Source organism: Pseudophryne corroboree, unplaced genomic scaffold (genome assembly GCF_028390025.1).
Source record: "Pseudophryne corroboree isolate aPseCor3 unplaced genomic scaffold, aPseCor3.hap2 scaffold_1193, whole genome shotgun sequence".
Taxonomy (NCBI): domain Eukaryota; kingdom Metazoa; phylum Chordata; class Amphibia; order Anura; family Myobatrachidae; genus Pseudophryne; species Pseudophryne corroboree.
In genome coordinates, this window is record NW_026967818.1 from 116,423 (window position 1) to 139,130 (window position 22,708).

Genomic DNA, 22,708 nt, shown 5'->3' on the forward strand with positions numbered 1-22,708 from the left:
TCTATGTCTCCATGCAGGAGGGGGAGTATATAGAGGAACACAGGGGTCTGTACAAGGACGTGACGATGGAGAATCACCGGACCCTCACATCACTGGGTAAGAGGAGACTGTCATGTATTGTACAGGGGAGAGCAGGTATGGGGGCCCTATATACACACATCATCTGATAATCAAATATATACACTGTACTCAGTCACTGTGTGTCTCCTACAGATGGGCCCAGTAACAGAGATACCCCAGAGAGATGTCCCCGTCCTCTGTATTCCCAGGATTGTACAGAGGAGAATCACAGGATCCCACAGGAGGATCAGGTAGGTGGGATTTAGTGTCTCCCCAATATACCAAAGTGACTGTCACTATATAATGTGTAGAGGAGCTGTGTGTCTTATACACTGATATTATACTGTTTCACCTCAGTTTAGTCTGACTGTATGCAAATGTCTTTATAGTTTTTTTTTTTTTTTATAGGTAGAAAGTCTGTCTGATATTAAAACAGAAGATACAGAGGGAGAAGAAGAGACACATGTGACTGATATAAAGGAAGAAGATATAGGCGGAGAAGAAGAGACGTATGTGACTGATATGAAGGCAGAAGATATAGAGGGAGAAGAAGAGACGTATGTGACTGATATAAAGGCAGAAGATATAGAGGGAGAAGAAGAGACGTATGTGACTGATATAAAGGCAGAAGATATAGAGGGAGAAGAAGAGACGTATGTGACTGATATAAAGGCAGAAGATATAGAGGGAGAAGAAGAGACGTATGTGACTGATATAAAGGCAGAAGATATAGAGGGAGAAGAAGATATGTATGTGACTGATATAAAGGCAGAAGATATAGAGGGAGAAGAAGAGACGTATGTGACTGATATGAAGGCAGAACATATTGTTGGAGAAGAAGAGACGTATGTGACTGATATAAAGGCAGAAGATATAGAGGGAGAAGAAGAGACGTATGTGACTGATATGAAGGCAGAAGATATAGAGGGAGAAGAAAAGACGTATGTGACTGATATAAAGGCAGAAGATATAGAGGGAGAAGAAAAGACGTATGTGACTGATATAAAGACAGAAGATATAGAGGGAGAAGAAGAGACGTATGTGAGGGGTGATCAGCAGTGTAAGGAGGAGGAGATCCCTACAGATATCAGCACAGGTGAGTAATAAACACTTATTACAGAAGTCACATTTTGTCATTGCTCAGTCACTACAGCAATCTCTTATCCTACACCCTCCTCCGCCATCAGCCCTGTTTTCAGTTGGGTGTTTCTAACACAAGGCTATCCATGACAAATATCACATGTAGAGAGTTATTACACACATCACTATAATGTTATTAAAAGTAACAAGCAGAAGTTTATTATTAGTGATTATATATAAATGTGTATATATGTATAAAATATAATTAGTAAAGTTTTTTGTGGAGTGCCTAATTTATATGCATTTTGTTAGATGATGCAGGTATGAAATATTTCCTGCTATACAGTAGACCTGAGCTCACCAAATACAGTTCGTAAGAGATTCAGAAATAAAATGAAATTTGAATCTAGAACTACAAGTAAAACAGATTAAAAGCTTATCACAAGTACATATCTGTATAATCATAAGACAAGCATTTTTCAATTGTCACCCTTACATGGGTTGGCTTGTTCTTATCCACTCCAATTCACTCTAAATCCAAATTGTGTGTCACCCAACGTGTTTCGTCAATAGTGACTTCTTCAGGGGTGTTTTCTGTTAAAGGCTTTATCCTCAAATATCAATTGTGTAGACTTGAAATAATTGTGTAACCTTCAGATGGTAATTGTGGACTTGTTCATGATGAACACATTCCTAATTACTTGTGAATAATAGTTCCTGCTCTGTGCAGTTCTGAGGTTATGACTTTAGGGAATGTAATGGTCAGATCAAATATTGCTCAATCTAAGTAGCCTTACTACATACATAAATGTGTCTTGCATTACTATATTAACTAACAATAATAAACAGTGGAGTTTTAGTTCATGTATTACTCAATGCATTTAAGCCTGCAGCCCCCGTCAAGGAACCCCGCTATACTGCAGGTCCTACTCTATTGCTGAAAATAATTACAATAAAAACAGCTATCACATTAGTGTTAAACTTTAGGTTTGCTCTCAGCGGCAGAACAGTGGCTGAAAGGCTTGGATTGGTTTTCAGAGCACCAGTCTGACGTGCCACCACATCTCACGTGGCCCTCCAATTCACCAGATCTGGGACTGTGGGACTGTTTGGCTGGGTCCGGCATTGTACTGTTTGTGCAGTTCCTGATGCGTTTGGAACGATTGGTGGTTGCTAGGCGCCCTAAATGCCTGTGGTCCCGATTTGTCATGATCTACTTTCGTCCACTGTTCTGCCGCTGACATTCTTGGTGTCCATACTACTCACTGTCTACAAGGGATCACCAACAAACAAATGCCGGTCTCGGACAAAACCAGTGGCTCCCTTTTTCCAGTTGCATCACGTGCACGACCCATGGTTCCATCTGAAAAAGAAACAATATCTCAACAAATTTGCATTGTATCAATACCTCCATAGGTGTGCGCAGGGGGGGTCCTTGTTGCGCACAGGCACCCCCCTAATATTTGGCATCCCGATCTCACATGCCTGATGCAGCGATCGCCGAACAGGCTGATTACTGTCCCCTCTGCGCTGCACCCTGTCAGGACTGCATTACTGACCGGATGCTTGGGTTAATCAAGGGTGCCACTGCCACGGCTTTCAAACTCCCGGCTCCACCTCCATGTACAAAAACAACATGATGTGATGTGATTACATCATGCTGCTCGCACCCCCACCCGCCACATGCCCACCTCTCTCCTTCTATGCTATGCCAACGCCAGCCACTGATGAGGATCAGCATGCAGCCAGCGTTCCTCTTAGGAAGACAAATTCAATACTGGCAGGCGGTCGGCGGCAACATTGACACATCATTCGTTTTTTCAGCAGCAGCAGTACTAGTCTGCGACTGTCAGTGTCAGTGAGTGACTGACTTGTAAGTAAGCTGCTGCAGCTTGCAGGGGAAAAAGAGGGGGAGCCAGACCAGGCTGAGGAGGAGCAGTGTAATTGCAGTGAGTGGCATCAGGGGTGTTTGCTTGGTGCACACCACAACATCTGACAATGTATCTGCTTTATTAGGATTGATACAAGGGTGGATATTTTGTATTGCGTTGACCGTCAATAGATGGTGCTAGACACGCCCAAAAGGCTAGATACACCCCTCCGACGGTGCACCCCCTAATAAAATGTGCTGGACACATCTATGAATACCTCAGACATTCACAATGATCATGCAGTAGTTTTAGTGTCACCATCTACGCGCATGTGCATGTCCCGTGTCGTTAATATACCCGGTGGAACCGTCCATGTCGCCATCCGTCGCTCACTCCAGCGCATCAAAGTGACGTCATCTGACACACGCTACGTCCGGGGACACGGAGAGAACCTCGTCCACGTGACCTATAGTAACCAATGGGGACAAAAGTATCAAGTAACCTGCAAACAAAACAGTGTAACAACACCGATCAAATTCTATCCTCTTAGATATATATATATATATATATGTTCCTCTGGCAGGATCCACAGGTTATCCACAGGATAACATTGGGATATGATGACGTGACAGCGGAAATAGCACCAAACAGTCACGAGATTTGTAACAAACTGTCAAAGCTTTCAGCCTCCCAGTATGCAACGGGCCTGTCCATCTATCCCCGCCTCCTGGCTCAGGCAAATCAGTTTTTCTCCGGCTGGTTCCACAGGTTATCCACAGGATAACATTGGGATATGCCGGAGCGACCGCGGAAATAGCACCAAACAGTCACAAGCTTTCTGGCCTCCCAGGATGCATCAGGGCTCTTTCATATAATCCCGCCCACTGACTCAGTCAAATCAGTTTTTTGTTTGGTGCGGCAGGAGCCGGACCATGGTCACAGGGCTGCTGTTAGGGCAGCCCTAAGCTTTTATTATTTTATTTTTATAGTCTGTTTTGAGTGATCTTTCTTAACAGCGTCTTAAACGCATACTAGAAAGAGTCGCTCCAACAACTCCCCACCGGGTCGCAACAATGCTTACCTTCGCGGTACAGTGCTGTCTCGGCGGGCGTCTGTGACGGATGTTCTAGCAGGTCTAGCAGACGTTACCAGGCTGTGGCCGGAGCATGGGGGGACGGTAAGTACATCGGTTTCCTTTTACTAGGGATTTCCGGACACAGCCTCGCTGTATTGGAGGAGACTACAAACAGTGGTTGATGCGCCACCACTCTTAAGTGCGACAGCGCTATGCTTTAGGGACCATAGGCGCCAGGACTAGGTTGAGGCTGCGATCCCTAGAGTTTATGTCAACAAGGGGAGTCAGGCGTTCTCCTGGTCGCCCCTCCCCCCAGTTCATGACCAGTTTCCGTGCGTCTCCCGTCCATGAACTGATGGCCTCACTTCCGTCTCAGACGCTACAACGAGGGTACTCGGTCGCAGCTTGGGCCACTGCAATGGTGTACACTAGAGTTTCCACCTAGACCGGGTCGCAGACAGGAGCGTCTGCATACACTTATCGTTCTCTGAGCGTCTGTGTCCGTTATTGAGCGTCTGTGTCTCTCATCAGTTACCGGAGCGGTAGTGTACAATAGTAGCGTCTGAATCCATTCAGCGTCTTTCGAGCGTATTGATCGATCATGGAAGTGGGTTGAGTCTCCCTGTATCCCACTCTACTGAGTAAGGGTTATACAGTACTAAGATTCCTTCTACTTGTTAGTATGAATTGTTAATTTTGGTACATATTGCATATGAGGCCTGTACACTACTGTTGTTTTCTACTAAAATGTCTGAAAAACTTGTTATAATAGCTGTTAAAACATAAATACAGCAATTGTACTCCTACTTACTTGTAAAGTAATTGTTTGTGGTTGATTATATTCTCATATGACAATGTTTAATATTTAACATGTGACTGAATGCTAGTATGATTGCTGACTTTTATATGTTGTCAGTTTTATTCTGAACCTCAATTCAGGTGCACGGTTGTGGTCAGATTGATTTCACTTATATATATTTATGTGTGTGTGTGTGTGTGTGTGTGTGTGTGTGTGTGTGTGTGTGTGTGTGTGTGTGTGTGTGTGTGTGTGTGTGTGTGATTCTCAGTCACAAATTGTGTAGTTGGTAAACACGGAAAAATTGACTATGTCTGTGAGCGGCAAAAGTGACGATAATTTATCAGGCACTCCTACATCCTTAAGATGTTTATTTTGTATAACGGGGATTTTAGAAGGATTGGAACAGTTTATTACTTATGATGGGTTATGTACAAACTGTTATGCGTATCGGCAAAGTAAAAAGCAGGCTCCAGTTCAACAACCAGTAGAGTCATCATGGAGTATGTTCGCGCAGACCTTGTCTGCAATATTGTACAGATTAACTCCTGCAGTTCCACCCCAGGGAATAGGTTACACTATTAACCCATACATGCAGCTCCCTCCTTATGATTTGGTTCCAGTAGCTTCTACAATAGCCAGGCTGTTAGGACCATGGTAGATACATCCATTTTCCAGACTACACAAGATGATACAACAGATGAGAATACAGTGTATTCTAATACCCCATATGATGATTAGTCGGAGGGTTTTAGCTCAGAGGATATAGCTGAGCTTATTGATGCAATGAAGGCTATTCTCTCTTTGGAGGAATCAGCCAAGACAGTGTCAAAATCTAAAGCACCTGTGTTTAAATGAACAAAGACAGTTAGGACTGAAATTCCAGTATCAGAAGATCTGACGGAAATGATGAAAGGACCTTGGGCTACGCCTGGTAAAAAATATAAGATTCCGAAAAAATGGGATTCTTATTATCCTTTTCCAGCTGCGGATTGTTCAAAAAGAGAAGTTCCTCCTAAAGTAGATGCACATGTTGTGCGACTTGTGCGTAAATCTATTTTACCATTGCCGTCTACTTCACTGAATGATGTCACAGATAGAAGAATAGATGGTTTATTGAAAAATATTTTTTTTTCTCTCGGGGGCTGTAGTAAGGCCAGCTATGGCTTCAGCCTGGATGACGAGAGCGATGGTAGAATGGGCGGAGAAACTAGAAAAAGGCCTCTTCCCTTCCACAGGGGAGGCGGAATCTCTTTTAGGCCGTATAAAACAAGCTGCGCAATATTTGGAAGAAGCAGCACTTGATATGGGTACAATTGCTTCTAAAGCATCAGCCTTGACAGTAGCTGCTCGCAGAGCAGTTTGGCTACGTACTTGGAAAGCGGATGTAGAATCCAAGAAGGTTCTGGAAGCTCTGCCTTTCGCTGGTGATATTCTCTTTGGAAAACAATTGACAGATATTCTAGAATCGGAAGCTGAATCCAAGAAGGTCAGATTTCCGGCTAGTTAGAACCCTAAGACTAGGGGTTAGAAATTTCGGCCATTTCGATGGCAAGGCAGAGCAAAATGGAAAGAGGAACCTAAGCAACCCCAGTTCAATAAGTCAACTAGGGGTAGGAAGCAATGGGCCAATAGACGGCCGGCTCTAAGCTAGAACAGAAGCCATCAGTCTGAGGGTACGGGCCTCCGCCTGGAGGATTCCAGGGTTGGGGGCTGACTCCTTCAATTTGCACATATATGGCAGCAGTCGACGACAGATGCTTGGGCGCAGAAGGTGGTATCTCTCGGTTATGGTTTCCCCTTCAAGAGGCAGCCTCCTCAAAGGTTTTTTTGCACCAGTCCGTCTCGAATAGAGTCGAAGGCCAGTGCCCTGCAGGAAGCGGTTCAAAAATTGCTTCAGTCTGGTGTAATTATCCCAGTACCCCCGACACAATGGGGACAGGGGTTTTACTCCAATCTCTTTTTGATGCAGAAGCCAAATGGGTCATTCCGACCCATTTTCAATCTCAAAATTTTAAATATATTTGGGTTCCAAGGTTCCACATGGAGACATTACGCTCCATAGTTTTTTCCATGGAACCATGAGATTACATGGTATCTCTGGATATACAGGATGCTTACCTACATGTGCCTATAGCACAGTCTCATCAGTGTTACCTCCGGTTTGCCATCCTACAGCAACATTTTCAGTTCCAGGCTTTGCCCTTCGGGCTAGCAACAGCCCCCAGGGTGTTTACCAAAATTATGGTGGTGATGGCAGCTTATCTCCGCAAGCAGGGGATAAAAATATTTCCATACCTTGACGGTCTTTTAATCCTGGCACAATCTCAGGAATTACTTTTTGAGCCATCTTCAACAGACAATAGTTTGTCTACAAAGACACGGGTGGCTCATAAACTGGGAAAAGTCGTCTCTGAGTCCGTCACAACGGATGGTTCATGTGGGGCCATGTTGGATTCAGGTCTACAGAGAATTTTGTTACCATGGAAAAAGATATCGCAGGTGCAAGTAATGACTCAGGAGTTGCTGCACAGTCAGACAATATCAGTCCATGCAGCAATGTGACTGTTGGGTCTGATGGTGTCAACCTTCGACATGGTGGAATATGGACAGTTCCACTCCAGACCTCTACAGCATCTCATTCTGACCCGATGGAACGGAAGACATCAGACAATAAAAAAACAGATGATTAATCTTCCAGTAGACGTAAGAAGGTCTCTAGCTTGGTGACAACAGACAGACCATCTAAGCAAGGGGAGACCTTTTTGGGTAATGGATTGGCAAATCCTGACAACAGATGCCAGTCTTCAGGGCTGGGGAGTGGTGTTCGAAAGCCTCTGGTTCCAGGGAAAATGGACCATAAGGGAAAGTCGCCTGCCAATAAATCTGTTGGAAATAAGGGCCATATACATGGCTCTAGTTCAGACAAAGGACAGTTTGCAAGGAAGACCGGTCCAGATCCGTTCAGACAATGCTACAGCGGTAACATACCTCAATCATCAGGGAGGAACTCACAGCAAAAGATTGATGGAGGCAGTAACTCACATGCTAAGGTGGGCAGAACTCCATCTCCCATATTCTTCTTCCTGTAAGTCAGCAATCTTTTTCTGAAACCATAAAGTTAATGCTGATACCTGAACTCTCAAGGAAGCCATCCAAAATCCTGGATACTTTAAAAAATCTTGGATCCAAACTTCTTTCGCTACATCAATGAGTCATTGATGTCTAATCAGGAGCGTCCCCACCACTAAAAATGGCTTTGGGGATCCTAATGTTAACCTGTAGATAACCTGTGGACCCAGCCGGAGAAGTAGACATTATGGTAAAAACTTAGCGTTGATAACGTAATTTCTCTTATGTTCACAGGGATCCCACCCTTACGCACCTGATTTGAGGATCTTTACAATCACTAAACCTCTTCCCTCTTGTATGGAAGGGTGTGCATGTGTGTTCCTGCCTAAATTGCTGTGGAAACAACTGATTTGACTGAGTCAGTGGGCGGGATTATATGCAAGAGCCCCGATGCATCCTGGAAGGCCAGAAAGCTTGTGACTGTTTGGTGCTATTTCCGCTGTTGCTTCGGCATATCCCAATGTTATCCTGTGGATACCTGTGGACATAGGAGAAATCACTTTATCAACGGTAAGTTCTTAGCATAACATCTATTTTGTTTGGTGCTGTTAGGGTCTCCTGCCCTGTGCTGCCACGTCGTCATGGCAACCGGGAGACAAGTGCTAGCGGAGTAACCTGAGCGCAGCTGATACTCCGGTTCGGGACTTTTGCTGTGCAGTGGTTACAGGCTCTGTGCACGGCAGGGGATCCGGTGCTGGTTTTTGTGCTCACAGTCTGTGAGGTCTGAGTGGGGCGTGGACAGCACCTGCTTTATAAACCCTCTTCTCAGGTTAAGCAGATGCTGCTGAATCTTTGTTGGTTAGTTAGTTCCTGAAAGTTAGCCAGTACTGTGTAGCTTTGTATTTGTTGTTGCTTACTGCAAATAGGCCTGGGGATTTGGTACTACACTCTGCCAATCCAGACCTAGCAGTAAGACTGGAGTCAGTCGTTTAGCTTGCTGGGGTTCTTTTGCTACTCTGTGAACTTAGCAAGTTTGCGGCTGTATTCTCAGACTTGCCTGCCTAAATCTTGTCTCACTGTGCAAGGTGTTCAGGTGTCAGTTTAGTGGCAGTAAGCTGAACCTGTGCACTGCAAGTGAGGATTAGGATTGTGGAGACTCTCCTTGTGTCTATCATTCCATCTCTGACCAAGGAGTTTACTGCCACACCCGTTGGTAACCCTTTAGGGTTTTGCTGTTGCCCTTAGCAACAGCATTTCAGGTTCTCTACGTATTAAAACACAACATCTTGCTTTTTCCATCTAAGCATTCCTAATACTAGGGAGACACCCAGTTTCTTAGCCTCTGGGCTTCTCTGTTCACTTTGTGTTTATTTTGTTACCCTATCACCTTCTGTGTACGTAATGTCATATTCCCCAGTCTGTCTGTGAGTTCATTTGTTTTGCATCCCTATCCGTTCAGACACCAGTACATTCCTGCAGACACTGGTGTGCATAACAGTTCAGACACCAGTACATTCCTGCAGGCACTGGTGTGCATAACATATTCAGCAGCCTAATACTCCTGTTGAAATTTTGTGGGAATATGGAGCATACCCCTCAAAATACGTTGCAACAGGTGGTCGATCAGGTGCAGGTCCTGACTCGACAATTTAATGATTTGTCCATTAAAATGCACACCTCCCAGGCCGCTGGCGGAGCTCCCGCAGCAGCACCTTCAGGGGTTAAGGAGCCGAAAGTAAATCTCCCGGATCGTTTTTCTGGAGATCGCTCGCAGTTCTTTTGTTTCAAGGAGAGCTGCAAGCTATACTTCCGGCTTAGGCCTCAGTCTTCTGGGTCGGAGATTCAGCGGGTGGGCATAGTGATTTCCTTGCTACAAGGAGACCCACAGGTCTGGGCATATGGGTTGCAGCCTGACTGTCCTTCGCTTAAAAGTGTTGATGCTTTTTTTACGGCACTGGGCATGTTGTATGATGACCCTGACAAGACGGCCTCAGCCGAGGCTCAGATTTCGATCCTTAAGCAAGGGCGAAGGCCAGTTGAGGTTTACTGTACGGAGTTTCGGAGGTTGGCCCATGATACCCAGTGGAATGACCCAGCCCTGAGACACCAGTACCGAAGAGGTCTTTCTAACCAGATAAAGGACCAACTGGTACAATATCCCTTGCCTGATAGCTTGGATCAGCTCATGCAGTTATCCATCCGGGTGGATAGACGGCTGAGAGAGCGTAGGCTTGATAGGGAGACCGAGGTTTCCTTCTTTCCCAAGGGAACCTCAGACTCTGAGGAATTTTCCGAGGAGCCTATGCAGATTGGGGCTACCCGCCTCTCCTCGCGTGAGAAGACGCGGAGGAGACAGCAGGGGTTGTGTTTGTACTGTGGGAATAAAGGTCATGTGGTAGTATCATGCCCAGAAAAGCCGGAAAACTTCAGGGCCTGAGGGTGATGGGAAATATCATGTCAGGCCAGAAGTCAGAATTTCCCAAGAAGACTTTTATCATTCCGGTGACCTTGAAGATCCTCGGTCAAACTGTCAAGACTGAGGCCTTTGTGGACAGTGGGGCCGACGGGGTTTTTATGGACCGCCAATTCGCCCTGAAACACTCTGTTCCCTTAGTACCCTTGGCATCGGAAATTGAGATTTGTGGGTTAAACGGGGAACCATTATCCCAAGGTAAAATTACCTCTTGCACTAGCCAGATTTCTTTGTTTATTGGAGCCACACACTCTGAAAAATTGTCCTTTTATGTGACTGTTTGTACTTTTGCCCCATTGGTGTTGGGGTTACCCTGGTTAAGGGCCCACAATCCTCAATTTGACTGGGTCTCTGGGGAGATTCTTAGTTGGGGTACTGATTGTTTCAGGAGTTGCTTGAGCCTTCCAGTCAGGCTCTCGCAGCCAAGTTTGCCAGGATTGCCAGAGTGTTATGCAGATTTTGCGGACGTGTTCTCCAAAAAAGTTGCAGAGGTACTACCTCCCCATCGCCCCTATGACTGTGCCATTGATTTGTTGCCAAATGCTAAGCTTCCCAAGAGCAGGTTGTACTCCCTGTCACGTCCTGAGACTCAGGCTATGGCAGAGTACATTCAGAAGAACTTGGCTAAAGGATTTATCAGACCTTCACAGTCTCCAGTTGGGTGGGGGTTCTTCTTCGTGGGTAAAAAGGACGGTTCGTTGCGACCCTGCATCGACTTCAGGGAATTGAACCGTATCACGATTAAAAACTCATACCCACTGCCTTTCATTTCGGGGTTGTTTGACCAGCTTCGTACTGCCACCATTTTTTCTAAGATTGACCTACACGGGGCGTACAATCTAATCCGAATAAGAGAGGTGGATGAATGGAAGACTGCCTTTAATACCCACTCAGGGCATTATGAATATTTGGTGATGCCTTTTGGGCTCTGTAATGCCCCGGCAGTCTTCCAGGATTTCATGAATGATGTGCTCAGGGAATATTTGGATAGATTCTTATTTGTATACTTAGATGACATCCTAATCTTCTCCCATTCCCTGGAGGAACATCGGAAGCATGTACGCTTAGTCCTCCAGAAACTCAGAGACCACCGGCTTGGGGCGAAGCTGGAGAAGTGCGAATTTGAAGTTCAGCAAATCGCATTTCTTGGATATATTATCTCCCCAGAAGGTTACCAAATGGAGGGTTCCAAGGTACAGGCAGTCCTGGATTGGGTGCAGCCCACTAGTTTGAAGGCGCTTCAGCGTTTCCTGGGCTTTGCAAATTTTTATAGATGATTTATCGCTGGATTTTCGTCTATAGTGGCGCCCTTGGTGGCACTCACTAAGAAAGGGGCGGATGTTGCTCACTGGTCTTGTGAGGCTAAAGCGGCTTTTGCCCGTCTCAAAAGGGCATTTGTCTCGGCCAAGGTGCTGCGACACCCAGATCCAGAGCGTCCTTTTGTGGTGGAGGTGGATGTCTCTGAGATGGGTATTGGGGCAGTGCTCTCTCAGATGGGAGTGTCTGATAATCGCCTTCATCCCTGTGCTTACTTTTCCCGTAAATTTTCGCCTGCCGAGATGAATTATGACGTGGGTAACCGGGAATTGTTGGCTATTAAGGATGCACTCGAGGAGTGGAGACACTGGCTTGAGGGGGCTAAGTTTGTGGTCTCAATTATCACCAACCATAAGAATCTGGCATATTTAGAGTCAGCGAAGCGTCTCAATGCCAGGCAGGCACAATGGGCTTTGTTTTTTGCTCGCTTTAATTTTTTGATAACATATCGCCCTGGGTCAAAAAACATCAAGGCTGATGCGCTCTCGCGGAGTTTTGCTCCAATCCAGGAGACCACAGAGGAGCCGTTGCCCATTGTGTCCCCATCATGTATTAAAGTGGGCATTACCCAGGACCTCTTGTCATTAGTCCTTAGAGCACAGGAGCAGGCTCCTCCAGACCTTCCGGTAGGTCTTTTGTTTGTGCCTCCTAGGTTAAGACAGCGAGTGTTCCTGGAATTCCATGCCAAGAAGTCGGCAGGTCACCCGGGTATTGCCAGAACTCGGGAGTTGCTATCTAGGGCGGTGTGGTGGCCCTCGGTGGCTAAGGATGTGGATCAGTGGGTTCGGGCATGTGACATCTGTGCCAGAAATAAGACTCCTAGAGGGGTTCCTGTTGGCCCATTACATCCACTCTCTATCCCATCTAAGCCATGGACCCACATTTCAATGGATTTTGTGGTGGACTTGCCCAAATCCTCGGGGATGACAGCCATCTGGGTTGTCGTTGACAGGTTTTCGAAGATGGCGCACTTCGTTCCACTGGTTGGGCTGCCATCGGCCAGACGCCTGTCTGAATTATTTATGCTGCATGTTGTGCATCTCCACGGGTTGCCACTTGATGTGGTCTCTGACCGCGGATCCCAGTTTGTGGCCAAATTCTGGAGGGCATTTTGTTCCGATCTCCAGATTTCTGTCAGCTTGTCGTCAGGCTACCATCCGCAGTCTAATGGGCAGACTGAAAGGGTGAACCAGTCCTTGGAGCAGTTCCTCAGGTGTTATGTCTCCAAGTGTCAGACTGACTGGGTTGCTCATCTGTCCATGGCGGAGTTTGCCTATAACAACTCGGCTCACTCTGCTACAGGGATCTCTCCCTTCCTTTGTTTGTATAAGCATCATCCTAAGGCCAATTCTTTTGACCCCCTGGACTCCATGCCTGGTGGTTCCTCTGTGGTTTCGGTCCTTAGAGGTATTTGGAGGAAAGTGAAGAAAGCCCTTGTGTCTGTGTCATTAGTGACCAAAAGGGTTTTTGATAAGCGGAAAAGACCCTGCAGCTTCAAATTAGGAGACTTCGTCTGGTTGTCTACCAAGAATTTGAAGTTGAGACAGCCATCTCATAAGTTAGGCCCCCGGTTCATCGGCCCTTATAAGATCACCAGGGTTATCAATCCGGTGGCATTTCAGTTAGATCTGCCCCGTTCTTTGGGTATCAATAAAACATTTCATTGTTCCCTTTTAAAACGGGCGATTAGTAATCCTTCTTCCAGTGGAAGACCTTCCCCTCTTCTGATACGTGGCCAGAGGGAGTTTGTTGTTGTAAGGATTCTTGACTCCAAGATTGTTCGGGGTCGGCTGTCATTTTTGGTGCACTGGAAGGGGTATGGCCCGGAGGAGCGGTCGTGGGTGCGCAGTTGTGATCTTCATGCCCCCAGACTGATACGCTCTTTCTTCTCGCAGTTCCCCGATAGTGGTAGGGGTTCTTTGACCCCTCTTCAGAGGGGGGTACTGTTAGGGTCTCTTGCCCTGTGCTGCCACGTCGTCATGGCAACCGGGAGACAAGTGCTAGCGGAGTAACCTGAGCGCAGCTGATACTCCGGTTCGGGACTTTTGCTGTGCAGTGGTTACAGGCTCTGTGCACGGCAGGGGATCCGGTGCTGGTTTTTGTGCTCACAGTCTGTGAGGTCTGAGTGGGGCGTGGACAGCACCTGCTTTATAAACCCTCTTCTCAGGTTAAGCAGATGCTGCTGGATCTTTGTTGGTTAGTTAGTTCCTGAAAGTTAGCCAGTACTGTGTAGCTTTGTATTTGTTGTTGCTTACTGCAAATAGGCCTGGGGATTTGGTACTACACTCTGCCAATCCAGACCTAGCAGTAAGACTGGAGTCAGTCGTTTAACTTGCTGGGGTTCTTTTGCTACTCTGTGAACTTAGCAAGTTTGCGGCTGTATTCTCAGACTTGCCTGCCTAAATCCTGTCTCATTGTGCAAGGTGTTCAGGTGTCAGTTTAGTGGCAGTAAGCTGAACCTGTGCACTGCAAGTGAGGATTAGGATTGTGGAGACTCTCCTTGTGTCTATCATTCCATCTCTGACCAAGGAGTTTACTGCCACACCCGTTGGTAACCCTTTAGGGTTTTGCTGTTGCCCTTAGCAACAGCATTTCGTGTTCTCTACGTATTAAAACACAACATCTTGCTTTTTCCATCTAAGCATTCCTAATACTAGGGAGACACCCAGTTTCTTAGCCTCTGGGCTTCTCTGTTCACTTTGTGTTTATTTTGTTACCCTATCACCTTCTGTGTACGTAATGTCATATTCCCCAGTCTGTCTGTGAGTTCATTTGTTTTGCATCCCTATCCGTTCAGACACCAGTACATTCCTGCAGGCACTGGTGTGCATAACAGTTCAGACACCAGTATATTCCTGCAGACACTGGTGTGCATAACAGTTCAGACACCAGTACATTCCTGCAGGCACAGGTGTGCATAACATATTCAGCAGCCTAATACTCCTGTTGAAATTTTGTGGGAATATGGAGCATACCCCTCAAAATACGTTGCAACAGGTGGTCGATCAGGTGCAGGTCCTGACTCGACAATTTAATGATTTGTCCATTAAAATGCACACCTCCCAGGCCGTTGGCGGAGCTCCCGCAGCAGCAGCACCTTCAGGGGTTAAGGAGCCGAAAGTAAATCTCCCGGAACGTTTTTCTGGAGATCGCTCGCAGTTCTTTTGTTTCAAGGAGAGCTGCAAGCTATACTTCCGGCTTATGCCTCAGTCTTCTGGGTCGGAGATTCAGCGGGTGGGCATAGTGATTTCCTTGCTACAAGGAGACCCACAGGTCTGGGCATATGGGTATGCTTTTTCCATCTAAGCATTCCTAATAATAGGGAGACACCCAGTTTCTTAGCCTCTGGGCTTCTCTGTTCACTTTGTGTTTATTTTGTTACCCTATCACCTTCTGTGTACTTAATGTCATATTCCCCAGTCTGTCTGTGAGTTAATTTGTTTTGCATCCCTATCCGTTCAGACACCAGTACATTCCTGCAGGCACCGGTGTGCATAACAGTTCAGACACCAGTACATTCCTGCAGACACTGGTGTGCATAACAGTTCAGACACCAGTACATTCCTGCAGGCACAGGTGTGCATAACAGGTGCGGCAGGAGCCATAAGTTTTCTTATTTTATTTTTATAGTATTACAAATTTTTTTGAGTGATCTTTCTAAAAAAGCATCTTATACGCACCGTAGAGTCGCTCCAACAACTCCCCGCCGGGTCGCGACAACGCTTACCCACGTGTACAGTGAGTCAGGCACAGGTTCTGGTAAACCTTCATGGGCTTCTTTGCACAGACATTATCCAATGTAGCTGAGCAGTTTATACCAGCTCCTATACCAGTGATAGGTTTCCTTATTAACCCTTACATGCAACATTCATTCTGAGGTTTATACACCTAGGGAATTGTCAGCCTCTCAAAACAGCAGGCTGAAATGCTGGTGGTAAGTAAATCACATAGACATGATACAACATCTTCACAGTCTACACATGTTTTAGATGAGGATTCATTGGAGGATGAGGACTCATTACACTTCGGAAGGTCTGGACATACCTGACATACCTGAGCTAATTAGTTCTATGTAAGCCATTCCATCTTTAGAAAAGGCAGCGGAGCCTGTGTTTAAAACTATAAAAACTAAGACAACTGTGTTTAAACATCCCAAAACAGCTGATGAAAATTTTGGGTTATGCCCAGTAGGAAGTTAGAATTCCAAGAAATGGAATTCCAATTATCCTCGTCCAGTTGGGCACTCTTTAAAAAAAAAAAAAGGGAGGTGGCTTCCAAAGTAGATTCGCAGGTCTTAGATTGGTCCGAAAATCTACATTACTTTTGTTTTCAACATCAATAAAAGATGTCACGGGGGGGGGGGAGGGGTGGTCTGACTGGAAGGGCAGCAGGAAGTAGGATAAAGGAGCACCTGCTTATATAGGTCCTTTCTGCCTTTTACAGCTGTCATACGGGCTCTTCCAGACCCTTTCTTTCCCCTCTGTGTGTTTTGACACCCTGGTGTGTAGGTTGCGGCGCCAGGGAGCCATTCATTTGGCTTTTGCAGGTTGCGGCCTACACCCGGATCCGAAGCTGCGGACTGAAGTTGTGCAGTGATCCCACCACAGACTGGACCTCAGCGAGGTAGCACTGCTACTCACCATGGGTTGTGCGCCCTGTCCACTCTTGTGCCTAGCCGTGCTGTTGGAGTCGTGTGGAGAGGCTGACTGGGAATCAGCGGTGACCGCGGCTGGAGACACTGAGCGGAGCTGCTCTCCTGGCATCTGATGCAGTGCATACTACGGGGATTGGTGGCCTCAGCATGGACGTGTCAGGTTAGTCAGCTCACCCGCCTGCAGCCTACCTTCTCCTACTGTCCGGCCGTTGAAGCCCTGAGTCGTGGCAGCGGGGAATACACGCAGCGATTGCCTGTCATCACTCCAACAGTGTCCCAGCATCTCCCCCTCTCCTCCTAACCCATGGTGCTATGGGGGAATCTGGAAGAGCTGTGAATTATAGAGGACATACATGTGGGATTCCTGTGCAGCCAGATACGCTACCCTGTGCCACTGCATCCTAGTACCCTCTGCTCTCCTGCCTTATTACTGACCTGGTTCACCCGCCCAGTTTTTTCTGATTTGGGCTTCCCTGCCAGAAGTGGCCATCTTGAAAACTGGCAATATAGCCACATGCCCTCCTGAAACCAGCCGCTTCTCTGGGAGCTACAGACACTGCCAGCCCATGATCAGTGCCCTTAACTACAGTCTCGGTGATTTCCGACAGGGACTTCTGCCGGTGTGGCCCTACCTGGGCAGTAAGTGGTCGCCTGAACTGCTTTTATTATTATTATTGCCTGGCCTCCAGTCCTGCTCTGTCGGCTCCCTCTGGTGGCAGACTGTGCTGACTACATCCTCCATACTGTTTGCTGCTGGGGTTTTTTTTACTCCTGCCCCCCTCAATCACCGTAAGATCCAATTAGAGCTTTTGGGGGGCATCAGTATAGCTACGACGTAACAGTCCAGGTGTCCAGGACAGTAGCAGTCTCCAGTTGCTGGCTCCTATAAATTACTTTACCGCTCAAGGATGGCATCTTCATTACCCATAACAACTGACCTCACAATGTTTCTGTAACCGATGGCCACTGGGGGTCTATGCTCACTGATGTCTCCCTACTTCCACACTTCAGTACTTCTGCTATGTCGCTACTGGCCTCCTGGCCTTGTTCTCTAATCTACGTAATGTTGTGCTGAAGAATGGGCAGAAATGGAAAATCATCTCATAAGAAAACTAAACCTCGTCCTCAACAGGAATCCTCTCAAACTGACTTGAAACCTTTTCTTCTTCCTAATTAGCTAACACTGAGCCCCAGTCCTGATCATTCAGAATCTTCTCCCATCCCGTCTTCTCCTCCAAGTCCTTCCATGATGGCTTAAACCCATTGTTTAAACTCATTGTTTAAACCGATGGCAAGCCAGGTGAGCTCTCTTCTTCTCTCAGTTCTCCTTTAAACTCTTTAACTGCCCAGGAACCTTAAATCAAAGAGCAGATGCACTTTCTCATTCTTTTCAAACGGATGATTCACTCAACTCCTCTGAGATACAGTTTATTCTGATTCCAGCTTCATTTGCTTCAACACGTACTGTTCCTCTACCTCCTCCGGGGAGAACTTTTGTAGCACCAAAATTTTGCAGGAAATAGCTTACGTGGGCTTATTCTTCATCTTTCATGGGTCATGGCGGTGGTCTTAAGACTCTCAAGTTCATTCAGCGATACTACTGGTGGCCTCATCTTAAAACGGATGTCTTTGAATTTGTAACAGCCTTTTCTAAGTGTGTTCAACATAAAAATCCACAAGCATCTCCCTCAGGTCTTCTTCATCCACTTCCAATACCTCAAAAGCCTTGGACTCACATCACTATGGATTTCATAGTCGATTTGCCGGTCTCCAGAGGGCACAACACCATTTGGGTCATTGTGGAATGATTTTCGAAGATGGCTTACTTCATACCCCTCACTGGTCTTCCCTTTGCTCCTCAGCTATCCAAATTGTTTTTCTCATACAATTTTCATTTGTATGGCCTTCCACAGGAACTAGTTTCTGATCAGGGTCCTCAATTCGTCGCCAAGTTCTGGAAAGCGCTCAGCTCTGTCCTAGGAATCAAGTTGAACTTGTCTTCAGCCTACCATCCCCAGACTGACGGACAGACTGAAAGAGTCGACCAAGATCTGGAAACTTTCTTACGGATGTTCATGTCCCCTGCTCAGGAAGACTGGATGGATTACCTCCCATTTGCTGAGTTTGCATACTATAACCTATATCATTCTTCTACCAATTCCACTCCTTTCTTAATTAACTATAGTTTTCATCCACGAGTTCCTTCCTCTCCCACCTCTTGAGGTTCCTGCTGCTGAATCCGCTTTTCGTCAGTTCACTAAGATTTGGAGACAAATTCAAAAGGCGCTACTTAAGACTTCCCAGAAATAAAAAACCTATGCTGATCAGAAACGTAGGGTTGTTCCTAGTCTCAAAGTGGGAGATTGTGTTTGGATATCCACCAGAAACCTCAGACTCAAAGTTCCTACCAGAAAGTAAAATTCATCGGTCCGTATCCTATGAAAAGAGTGTTGAATCCTGTTTCTTACAAGGTGAAACTGCCTCCCTATTTGAAGATTCCAAATGCCTTTCACATTTCTCTGCTAAAGCCTCTTGTACTAAATAATTTTTGGGCAGCTTTCCCTTAACCTCCCAAGGTTCAAGCTGCTCAAAATGAGGAATTTGAGGTTCATAAGTTTCTTGACTTCCACAAGAGGTATGGTCATCTCCAGTATCTCATAGATTGGAGGGGATATGGTCCGGAGGAAAGATCTTGGGTTGCTGCAGAGGATGTTCATGTTCCAAGACTGAGTTGTGCCTTTCATGTCAAGAATCCCACTAAGGAGCATGGGTGTTCGGAGACCACCCTAAAAAAGGGGGTACTGTCAGCATCCAGAGTCTTACCACCGGTTCTGGTCCCTGCGGCCTTCCTCTTAGCTGGCTGGTGTCGCTGCGATGGATAGGAGCTACAGCAGCAAGGGGTCCGGGTCCTGGGGAGGGGAGCATGGCAGCCGGAGGTGTCTGTTTCCAAGTGTCCTGTTGCTGGAGTGCGATGTCTGGGAGGCTGGGGCCAGAGGTAGTGGCTGTGTGCTGGTTCCACATGTGTCCTCTGTGCAGAGAGCCACCATGTTGGAGACCAATCCAAGTCAATAGGTGTCCCAGTTCGTGTCCAGCCAATCCGGTACAGGCTTCCCTTATAAAAAGGGGTTGATGCTTAGCTATGTTGCCAGTACTTCAAGTTACTTGCTGCTGTAAGGTGCCCTGCGCTCCCAGGTTAACCCCTGGTATCCTGGCTCTGTTGTGTCCGCCTGGTGGTCAGTTCTGTTATTGCAGTCCTTTGCTCCCAGTCCACCTGCTCTTGTGGTTTAACCACTGGGCCCTCTATCTGCTAGAGGGTCTCCGTTTCTGATGGTGCTCACAGCGATCCTCTCTTCAGCAATTTTTAAAAATCACAAGTCATCTCTTCATTCAGTGTTCTTCAGCATAAATTACAAATCACAAGTCACTTCTTCATTCGGTATTCTTCAGCATCGTTTACAAATCACTAATCTTCCATCTTTCAGAATTCTCTCAGACTTCTCTCCTAGTCGTTGTGTATGATTGAGGTCTCATTAAAACTGAATTCCTCTTTCTTCAGTGTATCATTCTTTGTCATTGTCCTCATTGCCTACCCCTCTACATCCACGGGCCTAAGTCTTCAATCCATGAGTAAGAACTACATTCAGCCACCTCGTTTCCTTCCTTTGCCGATAGCTGCTCCCTCAGTCAATTATCAGCCATCAGATCCCCAACTCAAGCCAAGCGTGACATGGAAGAAGGGGAATTCCTAGTTTCTCTGGATATTAAGGATGCGTATCTTCACATCCCAATATGGCCACCTCTTCAGGCTTACCTCAAGTTTGCACTGCAGGACAGTCACTACCAGGTCCAGGCCTTGCCTTTCGGTCTCTCAACGGCACTGATGGTGTTATCAAGGGTGATGACACAGATGTTGCTACAACTCCACAAGCAGGAAGTGAACATTGTTCCATACTTGGACGATCTCCTCATAATGGCTATATTCAGAGCACAGACTACTCAGGGATCATGGGTGGATTCTCAAACTGCAGAAATCCCACTTAGAACCTACGCAGATGCTTCAGTTCCTGGTAATGATACTGGACACGGTTTCTCAGAAGGTGCTCCTTCCTGTGGACAAGGCAAAGATAATTAAGATAATGGTATTGTCACAACTGAGGGTTTTAGGCTGATGGGAGGAAGCCTCAGTTGTAGGGGCTGAGATGAAATTAAACCTGGGAGGATTAATCAGACCCCTGGACATGTAAGTGCAGAATGATTACCCGAAGGTGTGACCATGACAACCAGTTTAAAATTAAAAATAAAACTTTATTAACAGACTCCGTGTAATGACAAGCAGCATTCAAGGTTAGCAATGACAGTGGCAAATAATACAGTTCCTGGAACACGTAACCATGGAAGGTATCACAGACCACTGGTAGGTTCAGAACAGATGTTATAGTCCTTTGATGAAATAACCTTACCAGGCCTGGTTGTAGTAGTGGAGATAGCCGAAGAACATGCCAGTAGTTGTAACAGGTGAAACTGGTAACTTGAGTAAGCTGCTGTATCAGCTGGATGGAACCAGCCAGGTGGTAAGACACGGAGTGGATGCTGAATGGAATCAGCCAGGTACTGAAGTCACGGAGTGGATGCTGGATGGGACCAGCCAGGTGATGAAACACAGAGTGGATGATGTGAAATGCTTGGGAGCGTAGAAACAGATTAGCTGATAGATGATTACCGGTGGTAGTGGATACTGCTGGTAAGATAGGATCCGCTGGATCTACACCGGTGTTTAGTAGAAGCTGGAATCTGTTGAAAGCTGGCTGCTGGAAGCAGATAGTAGATAGCTGGAAACTGGACAGCCACGGAGGACTGTAGAGTCAGGCTGCACCGCAGGATGGAAAGCAGGTGCGGGTCTCTTTGTGGATGCTGGAGACAGGAACTGGAACCTGGAGAAACAAGCCACAGGAGAGAGAGACTGGAACAAGGTATGACATTCAAAGCACTGACATCTATCTGGCCCAGACACAGGATACTTATACCTGCAGCTATGCAGGCATTGGCTGGGCAATTATGCAGATTTCCAGGGATGGTGGATTGGAGGAATTGGAGCATGTGATCAAATCCAACATGGCTGCGCCCATGCTGGAACCTGGAGGGAAAACCTGGTTTGGAATGAAATGTGCAAACATGGTGATAATGGCGGCGCCGGCCGCGGAGGACAGGAGACGCCAGATGACAGTTATATACTGAGACACTTGGAGGGCAGCAAAGGCCGCGGCAGGCGTGAAACACCATTCTAAGAGCCTGCAGCAATAACACAGGAACATCGGCGGAGGCTGCGGAGGACGGGAGATGCCATGTTGGATTCAAACATGGCGCCGCTATGGTATTGTCTCAGAATGACAGGAGGGATGTGCAGAGTGTTGACACAGATGAGATCCGGACTTGGAATGCTGGGCCAGTCTCAGAAGACACCTAAACGGCAGGCAATGGCGTCCAGATACCCGGATCGTGACAGGTGTGTTCCATTTTGAAGCTGAACAAAGTTTCGGTACATCTTTGCATACGCTTACTGGGAAAGATGATGGCCTCCTACGACGCAATTCGGTACAGAAGATTCCATGCATGACCATTCCAGCTGGATCTGCTGGACAAATGGTCTGGGTCACATCTGCACATGCGCCAGATGATATGCCTTTCACCAAACGCCAGGATTTCCCTCTTGTGGTGGTTGCTGATCTCCCTTCCGGAGGGTCTACACTTTGGAATTCATCATTGGATTCTGCTGACAACGGATGCAAGCCTCCATGGTTGTGATGCAGTGACCCTAAGGGCTCGGTTCCAATGAAGGTGGTCTGATCAAGAGGCTTCCCTTTCGATAAATGTTTTGGAACTCAGGGCGATTTACAATGCCCTTCTGCTGACCTCTTTATTTCCTTCAGTATTAGGCCATACAGGTATGGTCGGAAAACACACCAACTGTGGCGTACATAAACCAACAAGGAGGTCCAAAGAGCAGAGCTGCAATGAGGGAGGTATCACAGATACTCCTCTGTGTGGAGCGGAATCCCAAGGCCATTTCCGCCATATTAATTCCGGGAGTAGACAATTGGTGATCAGACTTCCTCAGTAGACACGATCTGCACCTGGGGGAATGGGGCCTCTACCCGCAAGTGTTTCAGCAGATATTTAATCGGTGGGGCTACCCGCAAATCAACTTGTTGGTTTCTCAGCTCACCAAGAAGTTTCTGCGTTACTGTTCTGGGATGAGGGATCCACAGGCCGCAGCAGTGGACGCTCTGGCGACACCGTAGATTTACCGGTT

The 22,708-nt window shown here is 46.7% G+C and overlaps 1 protein-coding gene across 1 annotated transcript in view; it reads left to right on the plus strand.

The window, feature by feature from the left end:
* The first annotated feature begins 733 nt into the window (after nucleotides 1-733).
* LOC134990741 (zinc finger protein OZF-like) overlaps nucleotides 734-22,708 on the plus strand; it is a 34,323-nt gene continuing 12,348 nt past the window's right edge. The window contains exon 1 of the mRNA XM_063950715.1: nucleotides 734-1,156. Coding sequence (XP_063806785.1) covers nucleotides 808-1,156 — 349 coding nt within the window. The 5' untranslated portion in view covers nucleotides 734-807. The remainder of the gene's footprint in view (nucleotides 1,157-22,708) is intronic.